The sequence below is a fragment of the Thermobia domestica genome, chromosome 1, assembly GCF_964235325.1.
Source record: "Thermobia domestica chromosome 1, izTheDome1.hap1.1, whole genome shotgun sequence".
NCBI lineage: Eukaryota > Metazoa > Arthropoda > Insecta > Zygentoma > Lepismatidae > Thermobia > Thermobia domestica.
Genome location: NC_137454.1, coordinates 137,790,775 through 137,813,297, shown reverse-complemented (window position 1 = coordinate 137,813,297; position 22,523 = coordinate 137,790,775). Strand labels below are relative to the sequence as shown.

Here is a 22,523-nt window from a genome sequence, read left to right as displayed (position 1 = left end):
TTATTAGTCGGTTTCCAGTCGATTTCGAATCGACCACAGGAGAGGAATCGACAAGCAGCATTTAATTTCGGTTGAAATAATTGAACACAATCTATCGATCTGATTCGGGATGGTCGCTTCAGATTAGCCACAACTGCAAAGGGTTGATTAGCCGTGCGACTAACAAGTCGAATAAGTGAATACAGGGCTTAAGGCTGCACTGAATGATGTGGCTTCAAGGACACCCCCCTATAGCCCAGATTGAGCACTGCAGCCTTGGTAACATCTGTGTGTACTCGAGTATTGCCATGAAGTATGCGTGTTCAGTTTACAGTAATTGATTCAAATGATTCTCTCCAAAATCTTACGCACCTGGACAGTTAAATCTCTTACTTAATTTTTAAAAGATAGATGGCGCCATATGGCATAAACGGTTTATTACTAGTGGTGCGATATTTCAGTGCTACATCGAAACTTTTGAAAATACCCACAAAAAAGAAAATCTAGAAATATTTTACCTTTAAGTGCTGCAAATAGTTATATCTATTTACCTGGCAATTGCTGTTAATGCTGAGTTGTATGCAGAGCATGGTCCAAAAGGTGTATTCAGAAATTGTCCTTGCATAGTGACTAACGTATTGGGATCAGTATATGTTCCAGCTGATATTTTGGGTAGTGATCGTACCTTAAAACCAATAAAGTTATACATTGAGTATTATTATTCAAATCTCCATGGAAACAAACAATATTATACTCATTGAATTACTTTTTCTTGTAACGTCTTTATCTTAAAAATCGAATGCATACTTTACTTATTTTTGATTAACTAATGTTTTCTAACAGAATTTTGATTGTAACACATATTCATTTTAATTAAAGCGATATGATGTATGATCTCATTACTTAGTATTTCTATAAGTCTGATAAATCCGACATTTGAAACGTATTAAAGCATAATTTCAAAATTAAATTAAATCTAATTTTATCGTATCATTGCAAACATATCGAAACATAATTAAACCTATTTGGCCTATTTCCAGCCACCGCTTCAATTGATACTGAATATATTAGTTCGGTATTTAAACAATGAATAAATTATATTTAAACTTATACTTGAATAATCGTACATCAGAAATGTAAAAAATCCAACATACGAACGCACCTAACATAAAATAAGATCCGTCCTTTTTTTTTTTTTTTTTTTTTTTTTTGTCTATGTTCATCATTGGTTCCATTGAAAAGTATCTATTCAGGCAGATGTCCAACTTAGATAGAACAATATTATAAAAAAATGGAAACTAGTATTGTAATCAAACATGCTTTCTAATGCAGTAATTGGGTATTCGTTCTAGTTTGTGTTTTATAAGTAATATATCAATAATAACTGTTTCTGCAACATGAAAACAATGCATGTAATTTACATCTATCTTAATTTAGCGACTTGCACACTATGACTTAATGTAATTTTAACTAATTAGCTTACTTAGAAAGTGCCACAAAACATTCTTTATTCTTTTTTGCTTGCTACTATGGCGATATATGCAGATAAAATCGTCAATTCAAGGAAGTACTAACATACATGCTGTTCCACTCTTCTAAGTAACAAAATACACACAAAACAGCTCCTAATTGAGGATTTACGATTTCGTACAAACAGCTAAATTCACCTTATCAACTAATTGAATTGAATTGACTTTATTGCGTTCAATGACCATTTACATTGGCTGATTGCCATACGGTACAGAACATGTCAATGATGTGATTATGCAAATATATATTCACATTATACTAAAAACATCACTACTTGTACAATATTTCCTAGATGATAGAAATACATAAAATATTGTGGTTTCCTTATACAAAACATATAGATTTTTTTACAAAATAAAAAATATAATATGCACAAAAATTACATTTACGACTTAGCAGAATCTAGATCAGTTTGAAGGTATTCTTCCACATAATAAAAGCAGTACTTTAGCAACAGAGTACGTACTGTCTTTTTAAAACTTTCATGATTGGTAAGAGACTTAGTTTGATTAGGCAATGAATTAAAAAAGTTGTACACCTTTGTATGCAATTGTTTCCAAAAGAAAGTGGTATTATGAAAAACTTGGAGATGTGACTTCGTTCTCGTATTATATCCATGTTTATCTGAATCCTTTTTGTATAGTTCTTGTTTCATGTGGACCAAAAGTAATGTTTTGTATATATACAGTGAAGCAAGTTGAAGAATATTTAGGTCTTTGAATAGTGTTCTGCAAGAAGTGTAATATGAAGTATTGGTGAGTATTCTTATCACTTTCTTTTGGAGTATAAAAACTTTCTTAAATTCAGTGGATGAACCCCAAAAAGCAATTTCATATCTGATTTTGCTGTGGAACAGTACATGGTAAGTTGTTAGTACTGCTTTTCTGCTTAAAATGGAAACAGTGACCTTATTAGGAAAATTCCAGAGGATAATTCATGAAATAATATTGCAATATGTTGAGACCAAAACAAATTATTTTCTATCAGAAAACTAAGAAATTTGACTGTTTCGACTTTCGTTATTTTTCGTCTATTTGAAGTACTGGATATGATGTCAATTTAGCGTGATTAGAATGAAGGAATAAGCAGAATGTTTTGTCAGAGTTTACAAATAGTATGTTGTTTTCAAACCAGGAAACAATCTGTGATACACTGTTACCTATTTTCTTTTGGATTTTGGGTGGTTCTCATTTTATAATGATATTTGTATCATCTGTATATAAAGTAATTTTAGTCTCTCTAAGGTGGTCTGGCATATCATTTATATACAGGAGAAACAGTATAGGTCTTAAAATTGATCCTTGTAGCACATCTACGTTAATAAATTTAGTTTCTGATTTATGCTTACTCATATATTTTGAGCCTTGGTGGGACAGATTCTACCCACGATAATGGAATACCCCTGATACCGTATCTATACAACTTATTTAATAAAATCTTGTGGTCGAGCTCTCTCGTGGCTAAGCGGTTAGCGTACGCACCTTTGGCGTGGGAGACCCGGGTTCGATTCCCAGCGGGAGCTCATGTGGTTCGGATTCCACGTTAATCAGTAGGTCCACGTCTCATATAGCCTCGCTGCTGAACGGGACGCTAAACTAAAATCAACTCAAAATCTTGTGGTCCATACAGTCAAATGTTTCTTCAACTCACAGAAGACACCGAAAGGATAGCATTTTGTACCCATAGCGTGTATGACGTACATTTCTGTCCAGAATTTGTGTCGCATATCTTTCAAAATTACATAAATAGAAATAACCCTCTTTCTTATGATAGAAAATGTTAGAAATGTGAGGGAGAAATCCCCTCTGGTAATACGGGATGTATGCTATAATCAGAGCCATGATTTCAGACTTCGCTTGAGGGGGGCAAGAGTACCACCGACATAAGACTCGCTTTTTGTACTAGTATACTAGTACACAATCGATTAAAGTATATGCATTCTTCAAAACTCTTCGGAGCGGGCAATTGCCGCTCTTGTTCTAATAAATGATGCCTCTGGCTACAACTCTCACATTTTCTCATGCTAGTATAGTCTGAAATGACGCCCCTGGTTGTAGAATACATCCAGTATTACCAAAAAGGATTTTCCTTCATCGCCCTGTAATTTGCACACTGTCCACAGACATGTACACGAATCGTTAAGAATATTTTTTACACAACGGCTATGGTAACCATAATATAACTCGTGATATCAATATATTTACAGAATAGGTTACATTTTGTTGCTAGTAAACGTGGAACATTGCAAAGTTTTACAACTGATTTGAGCATTTCTATTATTTTATGGATTATAAACATGATGAATTAATATTTTACTTATACATGTAGTTACAAACAGCTACTTTATCGGTTAAAACAAAAAAACAAGCAAATGACTCGAGCTGGAATAGAACCCGGTGCCCTTTGCACGTGAGATGTAGATACTCCTCTCACGCACAGTTACTTGCTAATCTTAACACATCGTATAATATATGCTGCGAGTTGGAAACTTTAAGACACTTGTCTCCGCTATTACTGACTATTGCGCTTACCTAGTTTGTAATATTAACACTTTTAATGTGCACTACTACCTCGTGAAAGATGACACCGAAGTTCATTTACCAAAGTCTGCTTTACTCTTGTTAGTTTGACCCAAGTACTATGTTCAAAAGTCATTCCGAACGATTCATTCATTTTCCTGTAATGAAATCGGCAACAGCGATGTCAGTTTTATATATTCAGAAAACAATTATAGAAATTGAACTCTTCTCTTTTTAAGGATGGAATTTTCAAAAGTTACAGCATGTATCCTCTTATTTTTAAGTAGGAGTCTATATATAAAACTTCGTCGTCCTAACATTAACGATATTCATTTCATCATAGTTGTCATAAATTTTGATCAGCTATCAAACATGATGATTGTATGGTTATACGCATTTTTTGTTTATTTACTCAAAATATTTACGATTCAGTAAAAGTACATTTTACACTGAAACATTGAAAATACAGGAAAGTTTCCAAATTTTATGTATTAAAGGTATTCCGGCATTCGCCTGGTGGGACCGCAAAATCACAAGACACGTTGTTTGGTATCGAAATTCGAATCTGGGAACTTCCAATTACGAAGCGTCAACGATAAAAACTAACCTACGTTCGCTGGGAAAATATTATCAAAATACTTTTCTACAATTATTTTTGTAAAATCTATTGTTTTCATGAAGCAAAGAGTGAACATTCAATTGTGTTTAGAACTATTGCTATTACACTTTTAATTGATAACTGATAGTTTATGTTCATTATTTCTGTCAATTTTCTACAAATTACTTGCAGAGACTATTTGGAGTAAATGTTTTATTTTAGTAATGTTTCATTAAAGTTTAATCACATGTTAATTACAATTTCAAATATTTATAATTTTTTCCTTCCGGTTAGGATAATGATTAGAAGTGAAGTTTCCTCTTTTTGTAAAATTCCTCGATAATTGTAATACTTCTTTAAAGGACTAAATTCTGGATTATTTGGAAATATTCAAATAAACTAGAGTGAAGATGATGATACTAAGGAACTTTATTAAAACAAAACATTGTTGTTTAATGAGAGAATCAAGCTTTTGTAAAAAAAAAAAAAAAAAAAGTTAGTGTAGGGTATGGGATTCGAACTGATGATCGTGGATAAAAATAAAATACTTGTGGAGCGCACACTAACCATGAAAGATTTACGTTGTGTTTTTAATAAAGCATAAAGCTCCGTCTTTCTTTGTGAATTTCGCTGTGCGTTTGGAAAGTTTACGAAAATGGAACAGAATTTGGCGATGAAAGTTTCGGAGATTTCTTTTATTAGTTATAACTTCTTTATTTCTGATTTTTTTTTATAGAAATATTTTTTGGAAATATGTGTTTTCTTTTTCTTCATATTTCTGAAAGAGATTTAACATTTTCTATCACAAACAATTATTTCTATTCATGTAATTTTGAAAGACATGCGACAGAAATGCTGGACAGAAGTGTACATAACGAAATCATAGAAAGCAGTTTGAGCTGATTTCTCTTTGTTTTTTTTTAAAAAAAAAACATTCTGAGATGAGCAAATAATATTATTACATTTTAAATGTTGCTGTAACCTAGCAAGGAAAACGTTTTAAAATATCTTAGTGAACACTGAGGTAAGAGAAATTGATCTGTAGTTTGCAACTTTATCCGTGCTTTCCTTCGTCTGCAGCGTTGCCAGATCTAGCATAATGATGCTAGATCTAGCATAATTTGCATGTCTTTAGCTTCTAGCATCTTGCTTTTAGCATCCTGCCCAAATCTAGCATAATTTCAGCAAGTTTATAAAAAAGCCGCAAAACCTGGGGATGAGAAAGAAGTTGGTCATGGGAAGAAAAAGAACGACAGAAATGTATCCTCTCCCATTGATTCATACAGTCCGTAAACCATAAAGGCAGTTTCAATTTCCGAAGTAAGTTACAAACGGCTTTTTTTTTTTTTTTTTTTTTTTTTGTGGCACCACCCAGGGTGTTCTAATCCTCTAACTGCGAGGCATGGGCGGAGCTATGAGGGCCATTCTCCTCCAACTTTTTGACAACTTCACCATCTTTGTTTCTGACTTCATGACGATCTTTATTTCTGAAATGAAAGGTCCGAGACCGACCAAAAATCTGCCCCCAGCAGACAATTCCCAACTCCGCTTATGCTGCGAGGTAATTTTCTTTCAAAATATGTAAACAAACACTTTGCATTCATTTATACGATATACACGTCATTGAATCTGGCAACGACTGCACTGGTTTAGTTGAGTTAAAGCTTTGGTACGTGAAATATTGAGTTCTATCCACGCATTCTTGCGCTCTGCGTATTTTGTTACATTATCGTATATCAACTTCGTTTTTTTTTTCTTTTGAAACTCCTGAATTAGTAATTATGAGGATCTAGCATAATTTGACCAAATCTAGCATAATTTTGATCAGGTTTTGGAATAACTCCAAGCTGTGAGCCTGGCAACGCTGTTCGTCTGTAATAGTTTTATTATTGATTATTTTAATTTCGTATGAAATGTACCATTTTTAAAAGATGCATTGATAATACAAGCAAGTGGGGAGGCTACTATTTTCGCTGCCTTTTTCAATACAAGAGTAGGGTTTTCGTTAATACCAGTGGAAATTTTGTTTAATTTTGAAACTTGGGATTCAACTTCCTTTGAAGCAACTGGTGTTAGGAACATAGAATTTGCGCTCTTATGTATAGATCTTAATTGTGGGCTACATTTTGGGAGAGATGTCTGATTGAGGAACATTTTTACAACTGAACTGAAATATGCATTGAAATGATCCGCAATCCTAATTGGATTATTTAAAATTTTCTTTTGAATTATCTATGTGTAATTTTATGTCTTCCTGATTTTGTTCATGTCCGTTGCTATCCTGATTTAGTATTTTCCATGTGGTTTTACTTTCGTTTTGGGATTCAATTACCAGTGAATCGTAGTATTTGGTCTAGGAATTAATTCGTGCGGGTGGACAAGAGATGGCGCAACGAACGGAGCGTCCCACAGTTCCGTGTATCCACACATGTGTTGCAAACCCCTGTCATCGCGTATCGTTCGTAGTATAGGGCAGTGGATTAAAGCGTCAACAACACCAGTTTGTAGTTAAGTGAACATGGCGCAATTTGTGCCTGATAAAGTGTTTTTGCGGGGTGTCCTGCTGCATTACTTTAACATGCAGAAAAGTGCGACTGAAAGTCATCGTATTTTGGTGGAAGTGTATGGTGACCATGCTCTAGCTGAGCGAACGTGTCAGAAGTGGTTTGCACGGTTTAGAAGTGGTGATTTCGGCTTGGCAGACCAAGAGCGAGCTGGACAGCCAAAAAAATTTCAAGACGAAGAATTGACAGCATTGCTCGAGCAGGATTCGTGTCAAACGCAGGAACAACTTGCAGCAGCATTAGGCGTTGATCAAACAACAGTCTCCAAACGCTTCAAAGCCATGGGAATGATTCAAAAGATGTCACATTGGGTTCCACATGAATTGAAAGACAGAGACGTTGAAAGACGAAAAACCATTTGCGAATTGCTGCTTCAACGACAGAGCAGAAAGGGGTTTCTGCATCGAATTATTACGGGTGATGAGAAGTGGATCCATTACGAGAACCCTAAACGAAAAAAGGCCTGGGTGAAACCAGGTGAACCAGGTCCATCACAACCAAAACGAGATATTCACTGTGCAAAGGTTATGCTGTGCATATGGTGGGATATGAAAGGTGTGGTGTACTATGAGCTGCTGCAACCGGGTGAAACTATGAATGGAGAACGTTATCGACGACAATTAATGCGTTTGAAGCAAGCTCTGGCCAGAACACGACCAGAATGGGAGAACAGACATGATAAACTTATTGTTCAACATGATAACGCTCGCCCACATGTCGCAAAACCGGTCAAAACCTATTTAGAAAATGTCGGATGGGAAGTTTTACCCCACCCGCCGTATTCACCAGACGTTGCTCCTTCGGACTACTACTTGTTCGATTGCATGAACAACGATTTGATTGGACAGCGGTTTACTTCTTCAGAAGATATCGAAACATGGGTCTCTGACTGGATCGCTTCCAAGGATGAGGACTTCTTTCGCCACGGAATCCGTACATTGCCTGACAGATGGGCGAAAGTGGTGGCTAGCGATGGACAATATTTTTCTTAAGGTATTTATGTATTTTGTGTTTGTACTACAGCTTCAATGTGTGCGTACCAACCGCACGAATTAATTCCTAGACCAAATAGCTTCGTTTGCATTGGCTTATTGCCCTTTGTATATTTTCTTATATCTTTTGTAAAGTTTTTTAAAACACAATTATCACTTGTCTTTTTACACTTTACCTGTAGTTCCTTCAGGGTTGGATGCTGAGGAGAAAGCAGCGAATGAGAGACACTCTTCTCGTATTTTTTTATTTTTCATATTTACAACAATCATTTGTTATAAATTTCCTACAAATTCCTCAGAATAAAAACACTTCGTAAAGAAAGGACATCTTTCACCTAATAAAGCCACCTTAAAGCCTTGAGTTAAAAAAAGTGTCTTGCAATGTAGAATATTAGAATATGTATGGGAATAAATAATGATATCGGTCAATTCATACACTTTGCGTAAATAGACCTAACAATGCAATAAACAGTATCACAACCTCTTGTGCTTTTGGAGAAGTCGGGATGCGCACGAGATAAGATTTGAGGCTGTCTCGTCTCGAAAATGTGCTGTAAAAGTGATGTTTCGACTCGAAAAAATGTATATTTCTCTATTGGAAGAGCCGTGTCTCGTCTCGTGCGCATCCCTATGGAGAAGTTATTTCAGTGAACAAGTTTCCCTTCCTTCCTTTCTTTGTTAGGATTATTGACCTTCCAAGACTTAACAACAGTACTGAAAGAGCTTGTTCTATGAAAAATTACAAAGAGCACGTATGCGGTCGAATATTCAGTTAGGTATTCAATATAAAGAGGTGAATTTCACATAACAGTATCGGAATGACCTTGCTTCAAAGGAGTCAAGTCCAAAGATAAACAGGTGGCCAATTTACAGTGCAATGAACAATGCCTATTACGAGGAAAATTCAGGTTTCACAGAACAAAATCAATATAGAACGGTGGAAAACATAGAGAGGCAGTCAAATTTAACAGTTTTATTGTATCAACATTGAACAGTGAAATCCGAACTTAGCGAATGACAGACAAGAATACCATATATATTTTTTTTAAAATAATTCAAAACAAAGAACTTATGTGCAAAGAAAAATAAAGAAGATATTTTGAGAAAAACAATATATATGTTGGTGAGACTGAAACATTCAATTTTACGTCTGGTTGAAACCATCCTTTATAATGGAATCAATGAAGGGATTGAGGGCACGCGTACGACCTCTGGGAATTTTTAATTATTTAGCCGCGATAAACATCAGACATGCATATGAACCGGGTGTGGTGAATGACAAGTTTAACAAGATTAAGGGCAGTGACGAAACACTCGATGACACACCTTGTGCCGGAAGAACAATACATGCACAAAATGAAGATCTTCAATCAGCAACTCAAGCGAAAAGTGGCCAGACATGTGAGAAACTGGGACTACAATTCAGTGTGAGTGTAGAAATCATTTGACAGCACCTCCATCACGTTAGGAAGCACTACAAGTTGGGTCGATGGATCTCACATGATTTGACTCCGGGCCAAAAGGAAACGGGAGCAGACACCTGTGTTTCTTTGCTGTCTTGTCTGAGGATGGAGCCGTTTCTGGACAGAGCGTAGACATGTGATGAGAAGTGGGTCCTGTACGAAGCTCCACGGTGCCGTCATCATTCGTTAGCATCCCATGAATTGGTTCCAAAACAGCCAAAACCAGCACTGCGCCAGAAGAAGGTCCTTCTGTGTGTTTGGTGGATTGCTCGCGACCAGTGTTTGTTCCAGACATGTTTTTTTGGGGTCACTGCCCCCACGCAGCTCTGACAGTGCCCCCTCGGAGGAGACCAAAATAATACGCCTATAATATAATAGTACCAGCAGTGCTCCCTCCAAAATACTATGTGTGCCACCCCGGAACATTTTGTCTGAAAGAATGGACCGCGACACTTTGTATCGGGAACTGCTACCAGCTGGTCAGAGCATTAATGCAACATCGTACTGCCAGTAGTTGAGCCGTGTTCAAGAAAAACTCAAAACTCTGGAGCCAGCACTTTTGAATCACAAAGGGGTCCTCTTATTGCAGGACAACGCTAAGTCCCAGGTGCCTAGGTGACCTGGGACACCATTCTACGCCTTGGATGAGAAACAATATTGCATCCACCATACTTCCCGGACATTGCACCGTCCGATTATCATCTGTTCTATTCCTTGTACAATCGCCTTAGAGGACGTCAGTTTAAATTCTTAGTAGAGTTGCAAAATGCACTTGATACCTTCTTCGCTTCACGGCTCACCAAGTTCTACCACGATGGAATCCATGGCCTTCCAGAACGTTGGCAGAAGGTCATCGATGCTGATGGGGACTATTTTTGATCTTCCAGGTACGTTTTAGGTGACATATCGATGTTCGAAGGTGGTGGGTAAATAAACGATAAAACTTTTTAAGTTGCCTTTATATAATCGGTCAGAACAGTAATGATTAGATCATAATACACGTCACAAACGCTTTACGAAACAACTTCTCTATCCATAGGAGATTTTGTTACTGGTATGATAGTCTATGGTGAGGGTGATTTATTATGTTTTTTCCAGTCGAGCTGAAACAATTAGTACGAATCGTTACATCACCGAACGTGATTAAATGCACCTCACAATGGTTAATAGTAATTGTGTCCTCAGGTTGCACGACAGTGCTCTCATATATTGCTAAAAGCACGGTAGTGGCTTCTATGAAATTGCAGTATTAAACCCTTCCGAACCTTCCATATCCTTCAGCTCTCTCTCTCTCACCAAGTACCACTTTCTACGCCTTTTCCATCACTTGTTAGGGAAGGTCTTCCCTGATGATCGGACGATGCAACTTGCAATTGAAGACTTCTTCGTATAGCAAACTTTTTATTTCCTTTGTTATGGAATCAAAACCTTGGCTGAGTAATGGCAAAGTACTTGCGTTGGAGATAACTTTGATTAATCAGGTATTGTATCTTTAATTTTTTTGGCCGTTGAAAGTGACACACATCAATTGGACATTTCTATCGCACCTGCCAAATATACTATACAAGAGAACTTAGCATATACATTAACAAAGAAAAAAGTATATTAAACGTAGAGTATTATCTTTCTGCAGCACTTACCTTTTCTAGCATTTCAGTCAAATTCATTTTACTTAATGATTCATCGTTTTCGTATTGAATGAAAGCGTGGATTAAAGTTTCATTCAGATGTGCTACATCAAACATAAAATTCTTGTAATACGTTTTGCGCTTCTTATCAAAATCTCCAAAGAATCTTAAATATAAAAGAATTATTATTATTATTATTATTATTATTATTATTATTATTATTATTATTATTATTATTATTATTATTATTATTATTATTAACAAATCTTGAAGTAGTTTTAATAATATTAACTATTTAATATAATTCACATAATATAAAAAGCTTACATTAGCGGCTACACCACGTCATGACAATTCCCGGTCGGTGAATTTCGTGTCTTTCCAACACAAGAAGAATGTCACGTGGCTTTTCTCCTAAAAAAAAATGGTCTTGTTCAAAGACACAAAACCAATCACGTGTGGATGAAATATGTACACTTTTGAAACAAAATATGAATCATTATTGCACTTAAATCGTTTTAGTATAGGAACTCAGAGTTATAAGTTTGTAACGACCTGCTTTCATTACAGTTTGTTTTCAGTAATCTTATTTGTTAATTTTATTTAATTATTGCCTGAATTATTCAAATGGTGTTATAATTTTCAAATTAAATAATTAATTTTCGTAATGTTTCTAGTGTGACGATCTTTTCTTTACCTGCACCACATAATAAAAGTTGGACTGTATAGAGCAAGGATGTTATAAATAAAGGATCTGCCTATGTGTATCTTCATCCTATTAAATCGATGAAGCCAAAAAACAACCGAGCATAGACACGTCTGATTAGCTACTCTCGCTTCTGCCATCTTCTGATTGGCTACTTTCGTTTCCGCCATGATTGTTGGCTTAAAACATTGCGATCCTATTGGTCGGAGTTGCCAGAGTAGGGGTGGCGAAACTGTGACGTATGGCTTCACGATTTTATTGTAAGGGCAGATCCTCTATTTTATAAGATCCTTGGTATAGACTATGAATGTAATGCCAATTTTGTTCTTTTAAATGATGATTTACATAAAAGTTTACACAACTTGGATAAGAGAGTAAGATTTCCTTAAAATATTTTCCCAGAATAATTACAGTTTTTGATTTAGATTATTTAGCACACAGAATATTCTAAAATAGTTATTAAGTGTGCATAGGTCAAAAAAAAAAAAAAGGGGGATCAGATGAAAACTCATGTAAAACTTCTTACGTAAAATGTGACAACACTGTATCTCTTCCAGTTCGGATTAAAATCGACTAGCATGAAAGCACAACGTGCAAACGAACCGTTTAAAACACCTGTGCACGTGATCGGTGACGTGACGCTACCAGAGGTCATTTTGTAGTGTGGCGCTGCCAACACATTCCAGCTCCAGGATACCTCTGTTCTCATTGTGAGTGTTTAGTGCGACACAAATCCACGTAGTGAAATGCGCAACAACGTGATTTGCCAGAATCGCGGGCATGGCGAGCTGTCGGAAAGTTGGAAGCTGGTCAGTCACAGCGGGAGGTGGCAAATGCCATAGGAGTGACACAAAGTGTGATTTCCCGATTGTGGAGTCGATTTCAAACAACTGGAAGTGTTCAAAGAAGATCAGGATAGGGCCGTCCACGAGCAACCACAGCCAAATGCGATCGTTATCTCTTGTTAACAGCCCGTCGAAACTGGCGTCAGAATGAACTCTGCTCCAGCGAGCCTTCCGAATAGCAACAGGACGCACGCAATCCACTCAAACGGTCCTCAATCGCCTTCAAGAAGGTGGCCTCTACGCACGTAGGCTTATGGTATGTGTCCCATTAACTGCACGACACAATGTTGATCGAAGAGTGTGGGCGGAGGAACAACGTGGGTGGAGACGCAATGAATGGGGCAATGTTTTGTTTTCTGACGAGCCTTGATTCAGTTTGGCGCCTGATAATCGACGTGTTTTTATCTGGACAGAGTGTGGAACACGACATAATCACATGTTTGTGCGAGAAAGATCCCAGTATCATGGTGGTGGACTGATGGTGTGGGCAGGAATCAGCATTGGTGGGCGTACTGAGCTTCACATAGTCCGAAATGGCTCTTTGACGTCTCTCAGGCATAGGGATGAGATCCTGCAACCTCTTGTTCTTCCTTATGCTGGTGCCATTGGTGATTCGTTCTTTTTCATGGATGACAAATCTCGTCCTCACAGAGCTCGGTTAGTGAATGAGATGCTGGAAGCTGAGGGTATCGCTCGGATGAAGTGGCCAGCATGCTCTTCGGATCTCAATCCAATGAGCATTTCTGGGATATGCTTGGCAGTACCACCAACACAACCATTCCAGAGTTAGAAGTCGCTCTTCTGGATGAGTGGCACAACCCCAAGAACTCATCGATAATCTGATTGAATCCATGCCACGCAGGCGCGAGGCTGTGTTGGCTGTTCGAGGTGATCATATGCCATATTAAGGAACAATCAGTGTTGTTGCCTTGCCTGTTTGTGAACATTTCGAGAGGTGCACACATAACCGTCTTGTTTCATGAGCCATGTGAACAAGGTTTTCCGTGCATCAACACCAGTATGTGCCCTATTTTTCTAGTGTATCTTAAAGCATTCGTTCTTGTAGAAATATATATGAGTCAAACACAAGCTTATCCATACACTATCTTCAGATCTTGTGTGATATTTCAGCTGATCCCCTATTTTTTTTGAGCAATGTATAATAACATGAAAAGTTAGCTAAGTTGCTTGGGCCCATTCCCTTGATAAACTAGAAATTGTTAATACCTTTAACAAATCATGCCCAACTGGATATTCGAATTCCAGATTAAAGTTATGGATACTCAAGCTGATAAATTGTGTACAACAATAAGCTTGAAAGTTTATATAATGTGCATGAGTAACATTATAAATGAAGATTTTGAGAATCTGAAACAAATAACATTGATTACTACCAGTTGTTGCTTCAACATCTCTCTCCTCACGTATGAATTCTTTGTCACCGCCATGGGCGGCGATTAGGGGGAAGGGCAAAGGGGGGCAGTTGCTCCCGCACTTTTTTGAAGTAACCCATTAATGTATATAGTTTCATTTAGAAAAGTAAAGTTTTTATATGTATTACTGGTTCATAGAAAAAATGGTGCCATATATTTGTCGTTCCGTGAGTATGTATTGGTTGTCTTCCCGTGGAGTAAAGAAAACTACAGGAATTGCGTTTTAATTGCCACAGAAAATAACCCCAAAATTAACCTATTGGAGCACAACAATTTCAGCATACTTTCACTTCTTACAAGGGCTCGATATATTAGTCAGCCGCTGTGAAACTAATTCAGAGAGCATTTCGCGAAAGAAAAAAATGTCTTTCACAAGTTATTTTTAAATTGCACAAAAATTGACAGTTCTTAAAATGTATTTTCTTCTTTCTAAAGTAAGGGGAAAAAGCGCAATAAGAAACAACTTCTATCTTTTCCATTGTTTTGTAGTGCAATATATGAATGAAGTACTGTGTTAGGGGTGTACGAGTGTATACACAATTAAATTTAGTGAATTTAACATAATTCTATAGGTTTTAGTGTTATTTTGTATAACTGGAGTATGGAGTGATTCTAACAAATAAGTATTGTTGTGTTTTGATGTGCTCCGAGAAATTGAAAACTAATGGCAAAGAACATGTTTCTGGAAGTTGCAAAAGCAAATATTTCTTTAAATGTCGTAGCATATGCTTGAGTATTTACTGTCTTTCATTTTCTAAGAGTAATAACATACATTTAATAGCATGTGTGGAATTAAGAATTAAGTTGTTCATTAATCCCTGTTTCAATATGACTTTTGCAAAACAAGCACCATTATTTATTACTATGATTAATACTATCATTTCTATTTATTTGTTTTGCAAATTTGTTATTCAATAATCGGATCACACAGTTTTCCAGACAGAATTTTAAGATGTTCATGAGCAAGGAATCAAATCTCTTCTTACACATTTGTTGTTTAAGAATACAAAGAGCTACTACCTACTGGCGTTGCTCTTGCTCTTGTCAATTTACTTAATAAAATATGAAATTCTATATACGGTATTTTAACTGAAAAAATAGTATCCTATTAGTTATGCAACCTTTCGTCAAACAAAATATTAGAAACAAGCAGGAAAACTAACATTTATATGCAAATATTCAGATCATGCCTTGCCCCCCCCCCACTTTTAACGTCCAACCGCCGCCACTGGTCACCGCAATAACATCTCCTTACCTGGGTCTTCGATCTGATGCCTTGTTCTACTGCAACGTAGCTGCAGATGCGTAGCAGTGTGACACTATAGTAACAACGTACAGTTTGATGTTAGACGGGCACATGACAAGTTAAGCTACTCTACTAACGTACAATATAAATTGTGAGTATGCTGCATTACATTCTTCCGCTGAAAAAGACAACTGCAGCCTTCTTGACTAGAATTAAGCATAGTTTCCTCTTTTAGTACCACAACTTCGTATTAAGGAGTGTTAGCCAAATTCTTATGGTAAACGCAAATTTTGAGAAAAGAACTGGTAAAACACTCGTATGTCATACTGTAATGTGAACTTATATAAACTTTATTTAAACACTTTGATAGAACAATATTAACGTAAGATACGCACATGCATTTGGTACGGCTAGTATTTGATGCAAGTAATCATTTGGTTTCATTTCTTGAATTGACTGAATTTTAAAGGCATCCAGATCTTTCGTACGAATGCGATGCATAGAACTCTTCGAACTACCCAACTATTGTGTACGATGCTGAATGCGGTTTTCCGTACTCGCAAGAACGCTATCACGTACAACAGCGAAATTCTTAGAGAAATCGGCTAGATCGAAAGCACGGTGTCTGTTGTCAAACCTGTTTTCTCAAATTTTTTATTCAACTTACGCATTGTACTTTCTCTAGGTGCAGTTTCAAGGTTTGCACGAAGCTTCCTACGTCTCTCCATAATACTTGCCTTCTTGTGATGAGTTTTGGTCCTTTGTACAGCGCTCCATGTTATTAAACTGCAACTGTTACTGATAAAAGAACTTGTTAGAACAGTGTTATCAAGCCAATCTCCCGGTTCAGTCGGTTATAGCGTCTACATCTTTGCGACTACATGCATATAGAAATTTGGAGTTCGACGCATCAAAACGTTGAGGTATGACGCCTTGTTTTACAAAATTACTTCACAACGCAAGATAAGATTAGAAACTTGCGTAAATTCAAACGATGTTCACTGATTAACTACCAATGAAATATTAGCAATCATAATTTTGAAACAACAAATAAATTGGTAAGCTTGCGTGTTCGACAATTATGTTATAGATAAGTAAATATATCATGTAAAATTTCAAAATTTAGTGATAACACTTGCACAGAAAAATTAGAAAGGTTCATGAAACTAAAGTAATGATTATAAAATATTTCAGAAATGTTTTCGAACCAATAGGCTGAGAGATAAGTCTTCAATCAACAACACAAAACATGGTAGGTAATTAACACAATATGATAAGTGATTAATTAAATTTGTTTAACAGACGCATCCAGACGACTTCAGATGCCGACAGGTAAGTATCAGTGAAGGTTAATATATGATTTAGGTTATAGGATTAGTATGTAGGACGATATACAAATGTATTAGTTTGATGCATGGATGATAGGTAGGCTGTAGAAGTTGTTAGTATGTAGTCACATTTCCATTTATTTCCTATGCATAAGCAGGTACGTATTTAGCAATAGTACAAGGTAAGTATTAACTTAGGTTTCAGATTTAGTCAGGTTATACGATAGTTACTAGTTATTACTATATATGCATAAGTTGTTACGTTTATTTAATAGCCGTTTTGATATAGCATAAAGTAGATTGTTTGATAATTAGTCCTGTTAATATCTACATAAGCATGCCTTTAGGAATCGTCGGAATAGTAATATGATTTCATTTATTGACTTTTTACCGTTACTTTAATAAACTTTTATGTAGCACATATATATTTGTTCTACTGATTATCCTTTATTATTAAATATAATTTATTTCAACGTGCTTATTATTTATCATATCATTTAAGTGTTTTATTTCATTATAAACATTTCGATGCTTCTCATACTTATTTACGTTTCATTAATATTCTTTTATTTTTCTCATAATTAACTTATCTTTCTGATTTTCAGATACTACATTGTGTAATCGAACATCTAAATGAAGAAAATTTAGTAACACGCAATTATGAATATATTTAGATTCAGAAAACTGGTGATAGCAACTTCTTATCGAGCTTCTAACCAAATCCCCCTTGCAATATTATCATTTGTGAAAAGTAAAATAAGTCAATTAATGATTTCACAAACCAAAATGAACCAAGACAAAATACATGGATACCTGTATCATTTACCAAATACCAGTTAATTTTGAAAGAATTCTGACGTTAGACTATTTTTTCATTATCTTGAATACATGCAAATGATGTAGGGCAAAGATTCATATACTAGAGAGGTTTTACCACTTATTCATACATGTTGGTACCCATATTCTTCTCCTCAAACACGAAAATTGATTTATTGCTTGAGTTCAATGTTAAATTAAATTTCTATATTGACATGTAGAATATTCTTTAACCCTACAGTGAACTCTTTACTGATTTCTTCAACAAGGAATCGTCTGCAGTGCAATAAATGTGTAAAATATGTCCACCTCATATACTTTAATACTCCAACGAAAAAAAACAAGGATCTTATAAAATAGATGATCTGCCCTTAGAACAAAATCTTGAAGCCATACGTCACAGTTTCGCCACCCCTACTGTGGCAACTCCGCCCAATAGGATCGCAATGTTTTGAGCCAACAATCATGGCGGAAACGAAAGTAGCCAATGAGACGATGGCGGAAACGAGAGTAGCCAATCAGACGTGCCGATGCTCGGTTGTTTTTTGGCTTCATTGATTTAATAGGTTGAATATACATATGGGCAGATCCTCTATTTTATAAGATCCTTGGAAAAAACGTTGAAAATTCCAACTTTTATTTCGATGTTCAGATTTTTAATTAATTTTCATCTCTATTGATGCAGACCGTCGTCAAAGTTGCTTTAATTATAATACGATTAAGATTGGAGAATGATAATAATAACTAAACAAGAATATTAATCAAATAATGAACAACAAAATATTAAACAAATTACTCGTAGTAACGTGGAGTGTTACATGTTTGTTGAGGAAATCAAACAACATAGGTTTTCAACCAATCACACGATGTGGGCCACATTAACGATTCTAGTTACCTTCGCGGGCTGTTAAACTGTATATACTTTTTCACGCGCTACCCTAGCCAACTCTTTTAAGTTGGTCACAAGGAATCGGGTGAGGGTAGATTTACATCGAAGTTGCACCACCCGAGTGTGACGTAATGTCACGAGGTGTTATTATGGGGGTGGAGGTGGAACAATACGAGTCCTACAGGGCTTCTAACCCCCTTCGCTCACTGACTTCGCTTAGCTATGTTCCGTAATGTAAGTAATTAACTTTTTATGCATTATACGAGTATATTACGTACAAGGGCAAATGAGTATTGATTTTATCTTATCTTAATGATAAAAGTGTTATTAGAATTTTAAAAAAGTAAAATAAATATTTCCTTGTGTCAAGTTTGAACCCACGCTAAAAATTATTTTCGTTACTAGTCCATGCGCTAGCATGCTCGGGCACGAGGAGCCGTTTGATTTAGGGATGGGCACGATCGAGTTCGAGCGAGTTTTGTTTGAAACTCGACTCGATTCGAAACAGACATCTTTGAACTCGACTCGAGAACTCGGCTCGAAAAATCTCCTCCAACTTCCAGTCGAGTCGAGTTTCGAGTCGAGTTGAGCCATATTCGAGTCGAGTTTCGAGTCGAGTCGAGCCAAATCGAGCCAAATCGTGTGTGTAGTTCAAGTACTCTCTTCAAGTATCTTACATACGCAATACAATTATTATTAATGACACTACTACTACCACTACAACTTCATTATTATTATTATTATTATTATTATTATTATTATTATTATTATTATTATTATTATTATTATTATTATTATGGGCCGCCATGTCTCAGTGGTAGAGCGTTCACCTCTAGTGCATGGGGTCCCGGGTTCAATCTCTGCTCCCGCCAACTGCACTTTGTGGTGGACGAATACCGTGTGCATGGCTTTCCTCGGGGTTCTCCCGTTTCCTCCTACTTTATACATTCCACCATTTCATTCATTTCTCATTATCTTCGTCTCCTTTAGCCTAGATGGCATATACGTAGGACGTTAAAACTCAAATATTTATTATTATTACAGCGTTTTTGCTTCGCAATCGGGAGGTCTCATGTTCGAATCCAGAGTTCGGTATCCTGACTGAGGTTTTCCAGGGTTCTCACAAGTAAACCTTACGTTTGGGTGAATCGAGTTGCTGACTGAGACACATATGAGAAAGTAGTACTAAATGTGGTCAGTATTTCAGTGAAGTTTTAGGTGCGAAGCTCCAGGGGTTTAGGAGATACAGCTACCAGAACATCACATGGAAGTACAGAATAGTCTTCATACAGCTGGAGGTAAAAGCTCTGTAAGACCTCTTGTAACGACAAAAGGTGAATAACAAATATATGGATATATATTAGAACTAGGAGGAAGTCATATAGTAAGGGTATACCTGACGGCGGACATCTTGAAATCCGCCATTTTGAATTAAGGTTAAGTTTTTAAAATAGGAATAGGGTCATGTGATACATGATTTAAGGCGCAAATTTAATCAGAAGAACAATGGTGACGTTAATTTTGATTTACGCGCAATTGGTAAAAAGTTACAGGGAAATTAAATATTGTTGCTGCATATGTATTAGTCCTTTAGCAGATGGATAAATATTAGGTCTATGGTAAGAGTTGCCTTGATGGCGGCCATGTTCAAATCCGCCATTTTGAATCAGACAAAAGAGTTTTGTATCAAGTTTTAAACAAAACACATAACAGTGACACCTTATTAATAGCAAATTTTACCATAAATCCAACGGTATAACCATTTTTGCTTTATCATTAACCAGCATTTGTTATCGCATAAACAAGTTGCTAATTTAAGGAAAAATGACCAAAGTGGAATTGAGTCATAATTGAACTTGGGTCTTTCTTCCAGAAAAGTCCTCAATTAGTACAATCAATATGTAGTTCAGAAAAGAGTGCATGACTTGCACAAATTCTCTGCTCACAGTGAGCACACCTGACAAAGGCAATCGAGTTACACTTGACACATTTGTCGTTAACAATTCCGTCAAAGCAGTAATCGTAAGGAGCGATCCATTAGTTTTGTGCTGGTTAATGATAAAGCAAAAATGGTTATACCGTTGGATGTATGGTAAAATTTGCTATTAATAAGGTGCCACTGTTATGCGTTTTGTTTGAAACTTTTGTCTGATTCAAAGTGGCGGATTTGAACATGGCCACCATCAAGGCAACTCTTACCATAGACCTAATATTTATCCGTCTGCTTTTTATTTAATTATTATCATTAACACAAAATTTACAAGGTGGGGTAAAGGACTAATACATATGCAGCAACAATATTTAATTTCCCTGTAACTTTTTACCAATTGCGCGTAAATCAAAATTAACGTCATCATTGTTGTTCTGATTAAATTTGCGCCTTAAATCATGTATCACATGACCCTATTCCTATTTTAAAAACTTAACCTTAATTCAAAATGGCGGATTTCAAGATGGCCGCCGTCAGGTATACCCTTACTATATGACTTCCCCCTAGCCCTAATATGTACCCATATATTTGTTATTCACCTTTTGTCCTTACAAGAGGTCTTACAGAGCTTTTACCTCCAGCTGTATGAAGACTATTCTGTACTTCCATGTGATGTTCTGGTAGCTGTATCTCCTAAACCCCTGGAGCTTCGCACCTAAAACTTCACTGAAATACTGACCACATTTAGTACTACTTTCTCATATGTGTCTCAGTCAGCAACTCGATTCACCCAAACGTAAGGTTTACTTGTCAGTTACACCAGGTCAATGTTGGGATGGTTCCTTAAACTACAGGCCCTGGCTGTCATCCCTCTACTTTCTTTCCGAATATTATTATTGCTGTTTTGTTGAGTGCTCCAGCGTAAAATCGCCTCTGAGATTATATCTGGTAGCTTAATAATAAATGATTAAATAAATATCTCTCGTTCACTTAATTCTGCAATGGATGGGTGATGGTGGGCATGGAGTCATACGTTTACACTTCCAAGTACATATACACTTGCTAAGAGACTACTACTTTTACGATACTTTCTCGATACGAACCAGTCACAAACTTTGTTTCCTAGACTATCGTCGTGATCTGTATATGAGTAGCTTTAGACCTACAATCTATGCTACATTCGCAAAGTGTTCTCTCGGGATTCGTGTAAAATTGATTCAAATGCAAAGTTCTCAGCGGCCCAATGCATATTGTACTAATTTTAACGGGCCATACGTAATTTGCATATTTATGGGCCTTCATATATCCGGAATTCAATCATACACTTACTATAACGCTCGGGCTAGAGGTCTGCACGGGCCGGGTTTTTTAGCCCGCGCCCGGCCCGGCCCGGCCCATGAATTTAGAATGCGAGGCCCTACCCGAGTTCGAAATATGTTTTAGGATTTAGGCCCGAGCCCACCCGAGCTCGTGTGATAATCAAATGAGCCCGAAACAAGCCCGAATTACAGAAACTTAATAATTAACGCAAAATTGCATTTTATTTACAGCAATTAGAAGTTTAATTTTGGAGTTGTACTTTAAAAGTTCTCCAGAATGAACTGTGCAATATATATCGTTGTACAGTATTTACAAAGTTAGGCCCGAAAAGGCCCGAGAAATATGATTGTATATTCAAAAATTCATGGCCCGAGCCTGACCCAGGCCCGAAGTGATATATGCTTTGTAGGCCCGAGCCCGTGAACACCTCTAGCTAGGCCACAAAATTGTTTTTAGTTTCTTTATATGGAACTGGACATGAATGTGGGCATATGCAAAACAAATTGAATCAAATGTTGGATCAAAGAATTGTTATGAATAAATATTAGTCTATTTTACTGAGTAAATAGGCAGAACGATATCAAGGAGAGATTTGATTCGGACACTGTTGTTATAAATAAGATAAAGTATTCTACATTGTAGATATTCATTATTTATTATTATTATTATTAACAACAACAACTTCGGCATGCAAAGTGTCACACATGTCATTATTTCGTGAAAGCAGAGAAATGAAC

The 22,523-nt window shown here is 36.3% G+C and overlaps 1 protein-coding gene across 2 annotated transcripts in view; it reads right to left on the bottom strand.

Annotated features, from left to right (window-relative positions):
- The window catches only part of LOC145689498 (uncharacterized), a 175,688-nt gene extending 157,723 nt beyond the window's left edge, over positions 1–17,965 (bottom strand). For both annotated transcript variants that reach the window (XM_081763672.1, XM_081763675.1), the window contains exons 1-3: positions 17,645–17,965; positions 11,286–11,439; positions 531–664 (exon numbers count right to left, since the gene is read on the bottom strand). In XM_081763672.1, the coding sequence (XP_081619798.1) occupies positions 531–664; positions 11,286–11,390 (239 nt within the window). In that variant the 5' untranslated portion in view covers positions 11,391–11,439; positions 17,645–17,965. The remainder of the gene's footprint in view (positions 1–530; positions 665–11,285; positions 11,440–17,644) is intronic.
- Between the last annotated feature and the right edge of the window lie 4,558 nt (positions 17,966–22,523).